The sequence below is a fragment of the Cyrtonyx montezumae genome, unplaced genomic scaffold (genome assembly GCF_038088225.1).
Source record: "Cyrtonyx montezumae isolate F1298 unplaced genomic scaffold, pur_monq_1.0 scaffold_3, whole genome shotgun sequence".
NCBI lineage: Eukaryota > Metazoa > Chordata > Aves > Galliformes > Odontophoridae > Cyrtonyx > Cyrtonyx montezumae.
Genome location: NW_027072034.1, coordinates 88,772,308 through 88,788,873, shown reverse-complemented (window position 1 = coordinate 88,788,873; position 16,566 = coordinate 88,772,308). Strand labels below are relative to the sequence as shown.

The following is a 16,566-nucleotide window of genomic DNA, read 5'->3' as shown; positions in this document are numbered from 1 at the left end:
CAGTCTCTACCCCAAAACTCTACAGTTAATCAGGTGACAGCTAAAAGCCATGAGATCATGTCTTGTGCACATTCCATTAGGGTTGGTTAGATCTGCCAGAAGACAGGTATTAGGGCAGAATATTCCTTCCATCCCCCATTCCCCACAGGGAAAGTATTCAGGGACTGCATAAGTGAGGAACATTCCTGCTTACCTACTCAGTTAACATGCATCACCGTGGGGACCAGCTACAGACACAATATAGCCCATATCCTGTACTGGTAAACTCCAAAAATGCAGAAGCTCAGATAAAATATGAAATGTTAGAGACACTAACATACGGAGTTTCTAAGAAAGAAAAAGAAGCATCCTTTCTGCTCCATTTCTTCCTTACTGTCCCTCCCTCCCTCCCTTGCTTGTTTCAAGATCACATCACGCAGTATAAAGTTATTACAGAGATTATCCTCCTTATGAAGTCACACTTCTGTGTGCTGTGAACTGAAGGAGGCAATGCTGCCTTTCTGACTCTGATTAAATTGAGAGAAGCTCGCAGCTCGGGTTCTTTGGTCTTTGGTCCCACTTCTGTGTTTGCTCTTGTCACCTGTGATAAAGCTTTCAATCAGTTTCAGTTTTTCATGTTCTTCCTTCAAGAAGAAGTCAACAAGAACACTTTTCTCCTTTTTGATTTGTTCATTGATGTCCTTGGGGATGTCAGGAATCATCCAGTCAACCAAAACACTGAGGAACATCACCAAGTTCTGCAAACACAGCAACATACATGAAAGAAGAAGGAATAATACAAAACACTTCCCCTAAAGGAAAACCAAACCTGAGCTATAGGTATGAGGCACATATCAACCACACATTTCTGAAGACACATAGTATTATACGGTTGATGACAACCTTCTTTCTGAAAATTGCTCACATGTGTCTGCAGTTCCACCTCGGTGGTAAAACTGAATTAAATGCATTTCAATCAGATAGAAAAAGGATTTTACTTAGATTCATCAAATAAATGGTCTAATAGTTAAAATAGTCTTATTCCTTCTAAAGGTTCAAAGGTACTCAGTTCTCAATATCAGGTTTGTTGAGGCTGGTCCAGAACCCATTATTACTGAAGAACAGGATTACTGGAAACATCTTCCTATACCATCACCTCCATTTGGCTTTAAATGTCTTGCAGGTCATGGTGGAAAATTATTCAAGTCAGAGTAAAGAAGCAGAAGATGGCAATATAAAACAGGCAATACACTCAGACACACTTAAGAATATTTGACAGGTGAGAAGAAGAGACAGACACATATTTCACTACCAGGGATGACACTAATTAAATTGTCAAGAGATCCCAGGTCAAAGAGAAGTATAGAAGGCTCTTGCCATTCAGAATATAAGCCCTGACAGCAAATCAATGTACCAACGAACTTTCCATGCTGAGGGAGAGTGTATTCTGTTGATTTGTAGAAAGTAACAGAAGACTTTGGAGGATTTATTACTTCTGTTTATTTCTTGCTATGGATAAAGAACAATGTTACAAACTTAGACAGTATTTATGCGCCATCTCTGAGACAGTCTACTTCCTTGAAGTGTTCAAGATCCTGTGCAGGCTGTGTAAGGGAGAAGAAAGGTTCTTTAAAGGGAAATTAAAATTAAGGAGAAAATTAAGGAATTATGTCACACTGCTCCAAAGGGAGAATATTTGCTGCAGCCTAACAGCTCAGAAAGACCAGTGAACTGAGTACAAGCAAAACAGTTTGAGTATTTGAAAGCAGAAAAACTCTATTGAAGACGGGCTTCTTCAGTATGTGCCTTTCAATCTATTTATCATAATACCGCTGTGAAGGAACAGCATAGCTTAATAGACTTACCTGAAATAGAATAACAAAAGCCAAGCGGGCAGATAAGACCATCCAGTACTGTTTAGAAAACTCATACTGTTTTTGGGACCAAGGTGGTTCTCTGTAATCTTTAAACCTGTCAATGAAGACAATTCATTTATCACACAATTCCAACAATATTATCCTGTACCAACTGTTTTGATTAACACAATTTTCCAATCACAGACTAAGGAATGAAATTGTCCAGATGTTCCTACTTCAAACTGTATTATAAAATACAACTCTAGAATTAAAACTGGGCTGTTGCCACTGAATATAACCAAAAGGAGAACATTATTCTAGTGTTGTATAAATCTCCAGATTTTTCTTGTTTTTTGTAAACTGATCTCAGTATACAGGGAATAAAGTGTTGAAATTTAAGCAGAAAGACAAGGCATTCTCAGAGAAAAGGAGACAAGTCTGCATTCATCACACTTGAGATCAATTTGGGTGTAGATTATCCAACGTAATATCTGACTCACAACCTTGTGGTTCCTACCTCTGCATAAATGACAGGTGAAGCTACAAGAAAAACACTTACTAAAATATCTGTCTAGCCTTAGACAAGATAAAACAGATCCTTGATGGTTTAGCATGAAGACTGATGCTTTCAGTGTAATCACAAAACATTTGGAAATAGACTAATAGAAGTCACAGATCCTCTTAAATTGGAAAGTTTTGCAAGCAGCAGGAAATACAGAAAGCAATAAGAAATACAGACAGGAAACACTCTGAACATCGTCTGGGAAAATGTAACATACTTGAAGGATCTTTGAAAACATAAACATTGAAAGTAAATACAATAAGAGCAGCCTTGAGCTGCAGTGGCCATCTGATTGGCACAAGTTTAAAATATACCAAAGTATGGCAACAGGACAGCATTATTAGTGAATATATAAACAAAAGGCATAGAGGTAAGGTATTAGCTCTTCTCTGAACATCTCAGGTAAAGCCACACCAAGAACTTTGCATTCAGCCATTCATCTGTGAAGATTTCAAAGGAAAGAGAAAAAAGAAAAAAAAAAGATAAAAGCAACAAATGATCAGTGAAAATAGGTGGTCTGATCTGGAGGGCAATTTACAGAAACAAATTTAGAAGCCTAATTACAAAATAAGTTTCTCTCTGTTTTTAAATGGCTGCTTGTTTCTGTCTTAATTTATTTTTAGAAGAGTAAAATTAACAAATATGTAAGACCAATTCTATTAATTTATTTGACTGAAATGTAGATTTTTCCCCCCCAGAACTGTAACATGAAGAAAAAGCTTTGGCAAGACAGAAGTGTGCATTCTAACTAGCTTCAGATACAAGCCTTCCATGTCACACTGAGTGTGTCTCTTAAAGATTTATAGAAGAGATAAATACTCATAATTTAACTGCAATTCTATTAAAAAAAAATCTGGCTGGCTTAGATATCTATATCTACTCTATAAATACAATTTATTTTAAAGGTTCTGAATGCAGAAATACATGGATCACTGGAAGTAATAATGTGAGAAATCTATTTGTATATTGAAAACAGATTTGTAAATGAGAATGAAGTCAAGTGAAAGATATGAAGAATTATGAAGTTTTATTAAGAAAACACCCAATTATATCTTCAATAACTAGCAGTATTTTCTGTCAGTATATCAGGATTCAATATTGCATGAAAAGGTGCACCTGATGTGAATATCACCTATAAGATTTGTCTCATCATTCTGCTCTTCTTGGTAGTTAATTTATCAACCCTACTTTGGCACTGATTTAAGAAAATATGGTAACAGATTTTCAGAATCCAACCTGTTTTGCACTTTAGCCAAAATTTTATCTCTGAGTAAGTCCACACAATGAAAGCAGAAGTCCCAAAATCTGGGTTGGACTAAGGAGGTTGGGAAACAGAGGTGAGACCAGTTTTGGGACTAGGAGAGTTTTGGATAGTTTCTGTCAGGGTTCAAAAAAAAAAAAAAAAGAGGATGTATGAGAACATATTTGTGTATCAAAACAAAGCAAACAAATTTAAGACATCTGTGTAGTAAGACTGCATAAATTAAAAGGGAAATGAAAGAGGAAGTTTTGTGATGATCTCTTGTGACTGCAGAAGCTAAAAACAGTGTGATTTCAAAGTGAATCCAAAAGGAAGGTGGGCCAGGCTGTTGACTACAGCACTGACTATGGAGCTCAATTTTGAATAGCCTTCACTGTTTTCAACTGCCTTGAAGCAGTTCCTTGAATTCATGGATGGTTTTTTTTGGAAAAGCAAGGTTATATTTGAGAGCATTGGAACTATTATAGCGATTTCACTTATATTGTAACTGTTTTGTAGGAACCTCCCTGAGGTGTAGTGGACTAGATATTTTCAACATATATATTAGAAGTTGGCCCTTGTGTCCCTGATATGAAAAGATGAAATTTAAGTATAAAATCTGTATATAGGGAACAGTGCAGGTTTTAAAGATAGACAGAGCATATTTAAAACTCAATCGCATAAACACTGAGCTTAACAAAGAGAACCCACTAATTAGAATCAGACTTTCCAGTTTAAAAGCTGAATTTTGTCCTTAATGAATATTGTATCTTGCACACATACGGAAAGGAGATTTTATTTGATTGTCTGCAAAACTGTATATTTTGCCTTTTAATGTGTGGGAAAACCCATTCTAAGGACCTTCTAACATTGTGAGAATAATCTAACAGCAGTACTCTTAAAACCACCATTTTAAAGACACAAATATTATCTGTTTCCACTTGGAGAAACTTCTGTCTGTCAGAAGACTCAAAGAAATAGCAAATTGTCATCAAAAGCACTTTACCTGCAGAATAAAACATCCTGTGCGAATAGGGAGTTTTCTGGTTGTGTTCCAGCCTTGAGATGACTGATATTGAAGTATGAAAGCGTGTGATTGATGAAGCCATGCATGCTTCCATTTTGACTATATGCATATTGGTACATAAGGCGTGGAATGAAATCAGATGTGACAGCGATTACAAAAGCCTGACACACACACAAAAATAGATGGGAGAAAAAAACAAAACAAAAACAGAAGACAACACGGTGAATCTATGTCTAATGTATCTCAGATTAATTTAGGTGATAATTTTCACATTGAAATAAGTTTGGAAGAGTGATGAAGTACAAGTAAAATTGATCTGATACAGGATGGGTGTCTGTAAAAATTCGCAGTGTTTTTTCTTTGTGTCTCTAGAAGGCTTGAGTTAGGGAGGTGGTATATATGTTAGATCATAGAGTAGCAAAAAGTTTGGTATTGTTAGACAGTGTCATCTCTGTTAAACCTTCTGAGCATAAAGTAGTCATCCTCTACTCTCTATTCTGCAGCAGGACTTAAAAATTTGACATCAGTGGATCTCATGCTGGAATAAAACTAGTACAACTGAGTGAATCAGACAAATGAGTATCTAGATTGAATCAATGAGAGTTCATCAGATTTTTTCAGAGCTACATATTGCTAAATGGTTCCACATCGATATTGTATAGATGCAGTTAAGAAGCAGATTTAGGCATTCAATATTTTTTCATATTCAGAATGGATATATTTACATTTCTGTCATTAAGAAGTAACTAACTGATATTTTAATTATATTTCATAATTAAAAATGTTTAGAATTTGTTTGAGACAGTAAATAGTCAAGTATCATAAACTTGCAAAGCATATTCAGATAAAAACAAGAAGCTGCAAAACTTCGCTCATCCAGTACAGATCAGTTCTTGAAAACCTAAAACCTATGCCAGCATCCTATGGAACAGCAACTTCATGAGTTGTATCTGTACAGCAAGGCTGTACAGATATCCTGCAAGCTACCAAACCTCTAGGTGAACAATCTCCAACTCAAGTCAAACAACTCCACTTCTTTGGAAGCATTTAGTTGCTCAAGCTGTAATGATAGCTTACAAATTGCTACAGAATGCTGCCATGTTGGAAGCTGTTTTATTAAATAAACTACATAGTGACAATCAGCTATGTTTCTAAAGTGCTTCAAAATCTATGGGTCAAAATGTCATACTATTACAACTGAACTACTTTACATTAGTTTTTTTTTTTAATCTTAAAGCATACATAATAACTTTTTTCTTAAGGAATACATGTAGAACAATAAGTATAATAAATGTGTTTACCAGATGTATAAGTATTCTGTACATATAATCAGTCTTGTTTGATTAAATAAAATCTTTTCTCACTTAGGTTTTGTAGCATTGGAAGTGTGCAAACCAACTAAAAAAAAACCCTACTCTTCCAGAAAAACTCATTCTGTGGGAAAAAATGATACTTACTTCTTCATATTTGTACAAATCAGACTATCTTAATTGGATAACTTAGATTTTAGTATATTTTATAGCATTTAATAATCACTTTTATGTGATGCTAGAGGGACAATGTAAGCTCCTTAGATCATATACTTACATTAATGATAACTGAAAGCTTTCCAATACCACTCAAAATGTTATACCAAATTCCTGCAATTGAAAAACAGAACTTATTAAGGGATTTAATAATCTTTTTTTTTTTCCCGTTGATACTTGATGTTCTCATCATTTTAATGATTTTCCATTACTTACCTATATCTTTTGCTCTTACTGTGTCTGGCCTCCTTAGTTCAGTAACAAACTTTTTTGCATCAAGCCGGACTTCTATGATATTGTTCAGAAGAGCAAAAAGTGGTGCCAGAGGAAAGGAGGCAACGAAGAGTGTAACAAAGCCAAACTGGATAACTAGAAGAGAAATGCATATTGACCTTGAATATATTTTGAAAAGAACTAGTAAACACAGCTGACAGTAAATTGTTGGTGAGCTTTGTGGGTGACAAAACCTGTAACACTCCGCTTTGCAGCTTGAATACAGCAATATGTATTAGAAGCAAGGCTAAGAAAGGAATGAAGGTTTGTCACTGTTTTATGAATAGTTCTAATAATCCTCTGGTATTACATCAACAAAAGACAAAGAAAATAATAAATTTAATAATGATCAAGGAGTTTACAGTGTATTCTGCTTTTCTGATTAAATAAATTATTCAGCTGATTATATTTATGTATGTGATGCTACTGTTCTTCCCTGCTTTTTGCCTGTTGGAAAATGATACTTTAAAGAAGATCATTGAGGAATGATACATTAGAGAAGGAAATCTAGTGTCCTTATTTCTTCACAGCTTCCTTTGGAAAATTTGGTGGCAACATGACATGAGTGGAAAAACAATAAATATTTTTGTGGATGGATGAGACTGTGGTGCCATACAGCATTTTACTCCCTAATTATGTTGATATCCTCTGAAGTCTTAGCAAAAGAGAATTCTATTGCAGTATTTTTTTTTCTAGGTTTGCAATTTGGGTAAAGTATCTGGGAAGAATGCAAGCACTAGTCTTAAAGAACGAGTAGTATTGCAACAAGCAAAGCAATCCTGAGTTCTCTATGCTTACCAGAACAGATATGCAACTAATAAGCCTGGCTTCTTCCACAGGTTGAAAATAAGCAAATAAGTAAACAAACAAAACCCCTCTAACTTTGAAGTGGATGACGCATTATTTCCATTGCTAGACCAGCAGTAACACAGGTTTCAGCTCAGCAACAACTGTATAACTGTATAAACAAAAAGACTACATTTTTCTGAGTGAATTAAGCCTGTTTTCTATGACATAGGGTGACTTGTTTCTATGCAAACTGTCTTCTGAGTAGCTGAGGAATCAACATCACCCTGTAAAGCACAATGCTGACAAAACAGTATTTTTCTGCAACCTTTAAGTTCTCTAGAGATTTTTAGAATAATGTGGTAAAAAACAAGTTCCTTTCAACAAAGCTGCTTCAGTTTTTGGGTGGGCAGGGTATAATTAATTTACTTGTCTTTCAATGGCACATTTGGGCACATAAAATTAAACCCATCTGAGGGAATTTATTTATTTATCCATAATTAGAACCTGGAAAGAGCAATCACTCGTTAGCTCTAAGACACTGAAAAAATCATCAAGCTGCCTAAAAGACTCTTCTTTCATGAAAAACAGGAGGCATCAACAGGGAATGTTACTTATGAGACTGGATCATTCTGTCATAAAAATTATACATTATTTTAATGCAATACTTCAGGGAAGCGAGAGAGGTTTTTATTACGCCAGAAAACTAATGAAGAGTAGAAGAGGAAAGGGACTAAATATATGCTGCAGAAATACAAAATAATCTGAATAAAATTAAATTAATAAATCTAACAGTAATTTACACCTCAGAATTGAATAAATAGTGGTATGAAATAGGGGTTCATGTGTACAAGGCACTATTCACTGTGACATTTTTTTCATCGAATCCCTGTGTAGGTTCTCTTTCCATTGTAGGAGAATTCTGTTGCACTTTCTGTAAAAATCATGTCTTAGCTTAAGAGTTTACATTAAAATCCTTCTCTTAGGCACTGTAGTAACAGCCTAAGATAAACTGATACTAAAAGCTTTTTTCTTGTACACTTTCTTTTTGTGTGTGCAGAATGCAAGTCTTCTAATTTGCTTTCCTATGTTTATCTTGCAAGTGACAATATATTTGCATAGTAAAGTATTATCTTTGTCTTATATAGGTGATTTTGATTCTCATTGCTTTGCTTTGAGATAGAATATATCCTAACATGGAAGAACTTCAGTGAATTGGCTTCAGAATAGCAGCTCATACCATGGGACCCTATGCAGAAAGGCAAAACTGTGATGAAACTGTGGCAAAACAATGTGAACAGAAGCACAGGGTGAACAAGGGAGATCCAGTCCTCCTCAGGTGGGAAAAGAATTCCTGACAAGAGGCGGCTCTGATTCTGTATAGGCAGAGATAGATGTGATGAGTGATGGCAGCCATAGCCCCATGCATACAAAGGCAACTCTAAGGAGTGCAGTGACTGGGAGCACTGTGAAGGGGACATGCAAACAGTACATGATGTGTCAGTAGGGTGTGGTGCAGCAGTTTGAGCTGCAGCTAATGCAGGGAGTGCATAGTCTTCCTCCCCGGTGAAGCAGCTAGCACATTTATTTCTCATCACCTCCTTGGAGGAAGTAGACAAAAGCCATTGCCAAGAAGGTTGTAGCAACCCAGACTGAGCACCCATGAAAAAATGCAGCCATCCAGGTCTTTGGCTGCAGGGAGTGGTTGAGGCTGACGCAGTTATTGGGAGGTAGCAGGTATATCATTTGCATACAATATAAACAGGTGGATGATCTGCTCATCCTGGCAAGATAACTAAACGAGGATATAGAATGACTGAGAAGCATCGGGGAGTGTGAAAGTGAGATAGTCTGTTGGAGCCACTCCATAATATCCCTCCAAGAAAGGTACAATTTGCAAGTAGTGGTGGATCCCCTACCCTCTTGCCACCAGGCAGAAGAGAGTAGGTGGAATGGAAGCAGGTTCTTGCTTGGGGTGGTAGGTGATCCCCGTTTGGGCCTAACTCACTTTCTCAGGTTCCCTTCCATAACAGGTATGAAGACTTTGAACTCTAGGGACAAGTGAGTGAGGATACTGAAGAAAATCTATCCAAAGCGCTGTCTAGCTTGAAGCAGTCAACCCCACACCAAATAACAGTCTGTGACAAGAACAAAAGAAGGGTGATTGTCATAGATGACTCCCTTCTGAGGGGAACTGAGGGCCTGCTATGCAACTGGACCCTACTCACAGAGAAAGTTGCTTCCTCCCTTGTGCCTAGGTATGGGACATCATAAGGAAGATCCCTAGTCTAGTACAGGCATCTAATTATTACCCACTTCTTGTATTCCAGGTAGGAAGCAATGAAGTCAAGTGGAAAATCCTGAAGGCTACCAAGAGGTATTCAGGTGGTTAGTTTATGGATGCTCACATGGCATTTTACTCTGTCTCTTTGGAAGCAGGGAAAAATACTAAGAGGAGCAGGAAAACCTACCTGATGAACATGGTTAAAAGGCTGGTGCCACTTTCTTTCTTTTGATCATAGGGTGGTATATTAGTCACTGGATCTGCTGGTGACAAATGGGGTCCATCTGAGTGAAAGGAGAGAAAAAGATTCTAGCCAGGATTTGGCATGGCTCATTGTCAGGGTTTTAAGCTGCATCTGAAGGAGGAAGGGGTTAAAATCAGTCTTGTTAGGGATAAGCCTATGAGCAAAATTCCAGTGTCGGGAGGGATACCAATAGCCCAGCTGAAGGGCAACAAACAAGAGGAAGCCATTGTGTGGAAGGAAATCCATGACTTAGCTGCCATCACAGAAATATGGTGGGATTATTCCATAGATTCATAGATTCATAGATACATTAGGTTGGAAAGGACCTACAAGATCATCTAGTCCAACCATCCTCCTATCACCACCCCTACCCAATAAGCTACTAAATCAAATCCCTTAGCACCTCATCTAAACGCTTCTTGAACAGCGCTAGGGATGGTGCCTCAACCACCTCCCTAGGCAGGCCATTCCAGTGCCTGACCACTGAGAGAAAAAATGTTTCCTCAGGTCTAATCTAAATCTTTCCCGGCGCAACTTCTGGCCATTCCCTCTCGTCCTGTCATTATTTATCAGGGAGAAGAGGCCCACCCCCTCCTCACCACAACCTCCCTTCAGGAAGTGGTAGAGTGCAATAAGGTCTCCTCTGAGCCTCCTTTTCTCCAGACTAAACAATCCCAGCTCCCTCAGCTGCTCCTCATAAGACTTGTGCTCCAGACCCCTCACCAGTTTTGTTGCCCTTTTCTGAACACGCTCCAGGGCCTCAATGTCTTTCTTGTAGTGAGGGGCCCAAAACTAAACACAGTACTCGAGGTGCGGCCGCACCAGAGCTAAGTACAGGGGGAAGATCACCTCCCTGCTCCTGCTAGCTACACTATTTCTAATACAGGCCAGGATGCTGTTGACTCTCTTGGCCACTTGGGCACACTGCCGGCTCACGTTAAGCTAAGCATCAACCAACACCCCCAGGTCCTTTTCCTCTATACAGTCTTCAAGCCATTCTGCCCCAAGCCTATAGCATTGCATGGGGTTATTGTGGCCAAAGTGCAGGACCCAGCACTTGGTCTTATTGAACCTCATCCCATTGAGCTCAGCCCAGCTATTCAGCCTATCCAGATCCCTCTGAAGGGCCTCCCTACCCTCCGGCAGATTGACACATCCTCCCAACTTGGTGTCATCTGCAAACTTACTGAGGGTACACTCAATCCCCTCGCCTAGGTCATCAATAAAGATTTTAAACATGATGGGCCCCAGTACCTACCCTTGGGGGATACCACTCGTAACCGGACGCCAGCTGGACTTAACTCCATTAACCACTACCTGCAGGGCACGGCCCTCTAGCCAGTTCTCCACTGAGAGACGAGTGAACCTGTCCACACCACAGGCTTCCAGTTTCCCCAGGAGAATACTGTGGGAGACCGTGTCAAAGGCCTTGCTGAAGTCCAGGTAGACTACATCAACAGCCTTTCCCTCATCTACCAGTCTGGTCACCCAGTCATAGAAGGAGATGAGGTTGGACAAGCACGACCTGCCCTTTGTGAACCCGTGCTGGCAGGGTCTGATCCCCTGATTGCCATGCACGTGTCGTGTGATCTCCCTCAAGATCATCTGCTCCATAACTTTCCCTGATACCGAGGTCAGGCTGACAAGCCTGTAGTTCCCCGGATCTTCCTTACAGACTTTCTTGTAGATGGGAGTCACATCGGCAAGCCTCCAATCTTGTGGGACCTCTCCAGATAACCAGGAATGCTGATAGATGGTAGAAAGCGGCTTGGCAATCACCTCTGCCAGCTCCCTCAGCACCCTTGGGTGGATCCCATCTGGTCCCATGTACATGTGGCAGTTCAGATGGAGGAGCAGGTCTCTGACCGTCTCTGCTTGGATCACAGGGGGTGTATTATGCATTCCGTCTCGGACTTCCAGGTCAGGGCAAGTACCCTGTGGACAACTGCTCTGTCTATTAAAGACAGATGTGAAGAAGGCATTGAGAACCTCAGCCTTTTCCTTATCCTCTGTGGTTACATTCCTTGCCGCATCAAGTAAAGGAGAGAAATTCTCCTTAGTTTTTCTCTTGCTGTTAATATATTTGTGAAAGGATTTTCTGTTCTCCTTTACAGCAGAAGCCAGTCTAAGTTCAAGCTGGGCTTTAGCATTTCTAACTTCCTGCCTGCAAATCTTGGCAAGTTCTCTGTAGTCTCTCCAAGTAGCCTGTCCCATCTTCCAGAGGACATAGACTCTCTTTTTCTCCTGGAGTCTCAACAGAAGTTTCATTCACACTGGTCTTCTTCCCCTCCGGCTCAACTTGCGGGACTCAGGGACAGCCTTCTCCTGTGCCTTTAAGATTTCCATCTTGAGGAGCATCCAGACTTCCTGGACCCCTTTACCCCTGAGGAGCGGGTCCCAAGGGACCCTTGCAACAAGTGTCCTGAACAGGTCAAAGTCTGCCCTCTGGAAGTCCAAGATAGCAGTTTTGCTAGTCACCCTCTTGACATCACCAGGAATAGCAAACTCCACCATTTCATGGTCACTCTGGCCAAGACAATCCCCAACCTTCACATCTCCTACTAGTCCTTCTCTTGTTAGTGAAGAGCAGGTCTAGCAGGGCACCTCCCCTGGTAGGTTCTTGCACCAGCTGTGTCAGGAAGCTATCTTCCACACACTCTCGAAATCTCATGGACTTCTTCCTCTGTGCAGTATTGTATTTCCAGCATATATCAGGGAAGTTGAAGTCCCCCATGAGAACAAGTGCTGGCCATCCTGCAACATCTACTAGTTGCTTATAGAACACCTCATCTATCTCTTCATCCTGACTGGGTGGTCTATAAGAGACCCCCACCACGATGTCACCCCTACAGACCATACAGAGAGCGAGTCCTGTGACCGCAGACAGTTTTTATCTTTCCCTCTGAGCATAAACACGTAAAAATGCAAAGCATTGCAAAGTCCTCTGGGGAATGTATTTCTTCTTCTCTTCTGAGATTGGTATACCTGCAACTATTGATGATCAAAGGAGCTGGAGCATTCACTCTTTAACTCTAAATGCACTACATGATGTGGAATACCAATATCAAAAATCATAAAACCATGATATTTAGCTTGAAGAGAAGGCTCCTGGAAGGCATCATTGTGATCTTCCAGTACTTGAAAGGAGTTTAGAAGCAGGAGGGGACTAACACAGGTACATAGTGATATGAGGAGGAGGAATGAATTTAAACTGAAAGTAAGAACATTTAGGTTAGATATTAGGAAGAAATCATTCACTTGGAAGGTAGTGAGGCAGTGGAACAGGCTGCCCAGAGAAGCTGTGGATGCCACACCCCTTGAGGCATTCAAGACCAGGCTTGATGGTTTCCTGGACAGTCTGATCTAGTGGTTTGAAACCCTGCCCACAGCAAAAGGGTTGGAGCCAGATGATCTTTGAGGTGTCTTCCAACCCAAGACATTTTATGATGCTATGAAAAGGCTGGTGATTAGAGTGGTGCAGCCTATTGAGTGGGAGAACTGAAAGGCTACAGTAAGCCCAGTTTAGAGTCTCTAATTTTTCATTCATGATTGATCAGACTACCACTGATATAAGTGAGAGTTTCTCTCAGTACAATCTTGTAAAGTCTTCAGAATTAAGTTCTGAAACAGCAGGTAATTTTCTTCTTCCTCTCTTTAACAATAAATCTCTTCTACAATAACGTATCACTAACGTCCCAGTCATTGTCTTTATAAACAAGTCAGAAAGTAAAGTCCTTTGTCCTAATTCATTGTCTTTTTTCTCTTCCCTGCTCAAGTATAATTTAGAAAAATAGGTAAATTCACTTCAGAGTAAACTCAGATAACCAGCTCAGGGCAGCGCTTCTGTGGCAGTGTGGGTGGTCTGAGTCACTTGGCAGTGAACTGACAGCTGAGTGGAATGATACGGTTGCTGGGTAGCAAGTGAGCCAGGGAGGTGCAGCTTGGGTTTCATTGCTACACATTTGCCTCAAATTCCATGGACAACACATAGCTTTCTGTGGTACACAAGGCACCATGAGCCATTCTTTTCACTCAATAAAGTAGTTATTTTGTGAACAAATGCTTATATTCATAAATAATCCATTCATTTGCAGGGCATCTCTGAAATTAGCCTTGAATGAGGCACTCAACGTTGTTTACCATCTAGGCATGAAGGGCAGGTTTAGTAGCAAGTGATTCAGAACATCCTGATGTAACAAGTTAATCCAACAAGACAGGCATTTGCTTCTAAGCGATATCATCAGTGAATCAATGGCGATCTCCTATACAGGCATCTCACATTGAGACTGCAGCACCGTTGCAGATGCTGTAGAAAATTGCCACAGTTAACGAAGAGTGGAAAGATGTTCACCCACACCACTACCTGTGGGAATCCCCAACTACAACTAGGAGAGGTCACCAGTATGTAACTTTCTGGCAAGCAAGAAACTGGTTTGTAGCAATCAAGTCTCTACCCTGCTTCTATGTCAGTCATCCACACCTCAGTTATCCAACTGTCTCCAGTCCCAAGAGGGAACTTATACCCCAGTTTGCTCCCCAACTCTATGGAGATGTCTGTCTCCTCCTTACCCTGTCAGGAGCTTTCACTGTAATTATCTATTCATGGTGCAACAAATTACACAATGCAGCCCCTAGAATGAATATCAAATAGAGCAGATGTGCAAGGACAAGGAATTAAATATTTATAAACAGTTCTATTTATTGTGTTTCATCATTTATGTTAACCAAAGGTCGTTGTCCTTAGAGAGGACTTGCAAATCAAGGAATTTTGGAAGTTAGTGCAGACATTTCTGAGCTACGTCTGAGCATAATAACACATGAAAATATATACAAGTGATAACATCTATATATTTTTAGCATTGTTTAATTCAAAAATCGCAAAAGAGGTTTCTCAAAGTTTGCAGTAAGAAAAATAATCTTGGGCTGAAATAATGCATAGAATAATTAAGTTCTAGAAAAAAAAAATCAATAAAATATGGTCATGGGCAGAGAGGAATAAGGAATAAGAGTTGGAACATACATATAGATCCTAAGGAGAGTTGTTGTTTAACTGGCAGGCAGCTAAGCACCAAATAGCTATTTGCTCACTTCCTCCAAAGTGGAATGAAAAAGAGAATTGGAAACCAAATAGAACTCATGGGTTGAGATAAACTCTCTACTAAGACCCAAAAGGAAAATGGAAACAAAAATGTGACAATAACTATATATCTATCTCCACAATACAATTACTTGTTACTAATCTAAGGGAAGAAGAAAGTCTGTGAAATGTTGAAAAAGTGTCTGACCACTTTGGAAAGAATATAGAAATGTTGTCAGGGCCTGCAGGGATGCAACGAGGAAGGCTAAAGCACACCTGGAATTGAATCTGGCAAAATTGATAAAGGATAATAAAAAAGGTAAAATATGTTAACAGTAGAAGGAAGACTAGGGAGAATTTGTGCCCCCTACTAAGTGAGGGGGGTGTTCTGGTAACGGGGGATGCTGAGGAGATGGAGATACTGAACACCTTATTTGCTTCTGTCTTCAGTGAAAAAGCTCTCCCTCGGGAATCCCAGGCCCTGGAGGTTAGTGAGAGGGTCTGGGGAATGGGAGACCTTCCTTTAGTCAGGGAAGAGGTGGTCCATGAGCCCCTAAGCAACGCTGACATTCATAAATCCATGGGACCTGATGGGATGCATCCACAGGTGCTGAGGGAACTGGCAGAGGTGAGAGCTGAACCGCTCTCTGCCATCTTTGAGAGGTCTTGGAGAATGGGGGATGTGCCTGAAGACTGGATGATAGCCAATGTCACTCCAGTCTTCAAAAAGGGCAAGAAGGAAGATTCGGGTAATTACAGGCCAGTCAGCCTCACCTCTGTCCCTGGAAAGGTGATGGAACAGCTTGTGCTGGATGCCATCTCCAGACAATTGGAAGAAAAGGAGGTTATCAGGAGTAGCCAGCATGGGTTCACCAAGGGGAGGTCATGCTCAACCAACCTGGTGGCCTTCTATGATGTTGTCACTGGCCAGGTAGATGGGAGGAGGGCGGTGGATGTAGTCTACCTTGATTTCAGCAAGGCATTTGATACTGTCTCCCATGACATCCTTATAACAAAGCTAAGGAAGTGTGGGATAGACGAGTGGACAGTGAAGTGAGCTGAGAACTGGCTGACTGGCAGAGCGCAGAGGGTTGTCATTAGCAGTGCAGAGTCTGGTTGGAGACCTGTAACCAGCAGTGTCCCCCAGGGGTCCATGCTGGGTCTGGTCTTGTTCAACATCTTCATCAATGACCTTGACGAGGGGATAGTGGCCACCCTCAGCAAGTTTGCTGATGATACGAAGTTGGGAGGATTGGCTGACAGACCTGAAGGCTGTGTTGCCATTCAGCGAGACCTGGACAGGCTGGAGAGCTGGGCAGTAAGAAACCAGATGAGGTTTAACAAAAGCAAGTGTAGAATCTTGCATGTAGGGAGGAATCATTGCATGCACCATAGAGGCTGGGAGATGACCTGCTGGAGAGGAGCTCTGCAGAAAGGGACCTGGGCCTCCCCCTCTACTCTGCCCTGATAAAGCCTCATGTGGAATACTGTGTCCAGTCCTGGGCTCCCCAGTATAAAAAAGACAGGGATCTCTTGGAGGGGGAGCCAGTGCAGGGCCACAAAGATGGTGAAGGGCCTGGAGGATCTCCCCTATGAAGAACGGCTAAGTGAACTGGATCTCTTTAGCCTTGAGAAAAGAAGACTGAGAGGGGACCTGATACAGGTTTATAAATATCTGAGGTGTGGGGGACAAAGTGGTGAGGCCAGACTCT

The 16,566-nt window shown here is 40.5% G+C and overlaps 1 protein-coding gene across 1 annotated transcript in view; it reads right to left on the bottom strand.

Annotated features, from left to right (window-relative positions):
- Positions 1-252: 252 nt before the first annotated feature.
- Positions 253-16,566, bottom strand: part of ANO2 (anoctamin 2) — a 149,782-nt gene continuing 133,468 nt past the window's right edge. Inside the window, exons 20-24 of the mRNA XM_065742388.1 lie at positions 6,407-6,559; positions 6,252-6,304; positions 4,644-4,825; positions 1,845-1,950; positions 253-737 (exon numbers count right to left, since the gene is read on the bottom strand). Coding sequence (XP_065598460.1) covers positions 456-737; positions 1,845-1,950; positions 4,644-4,825; positions 6,252-6,304; positions 6,407-6,559 — 776 coding nt within the window. The 3' untranslated portion in view covers positions 253-455. The remainder of the gene's footprint in view (positions 738-1,844; positions 1,951-4,643; positions 4,826-6,251; positions 6,305-6,406; positions 6,560-16,566) is intronic.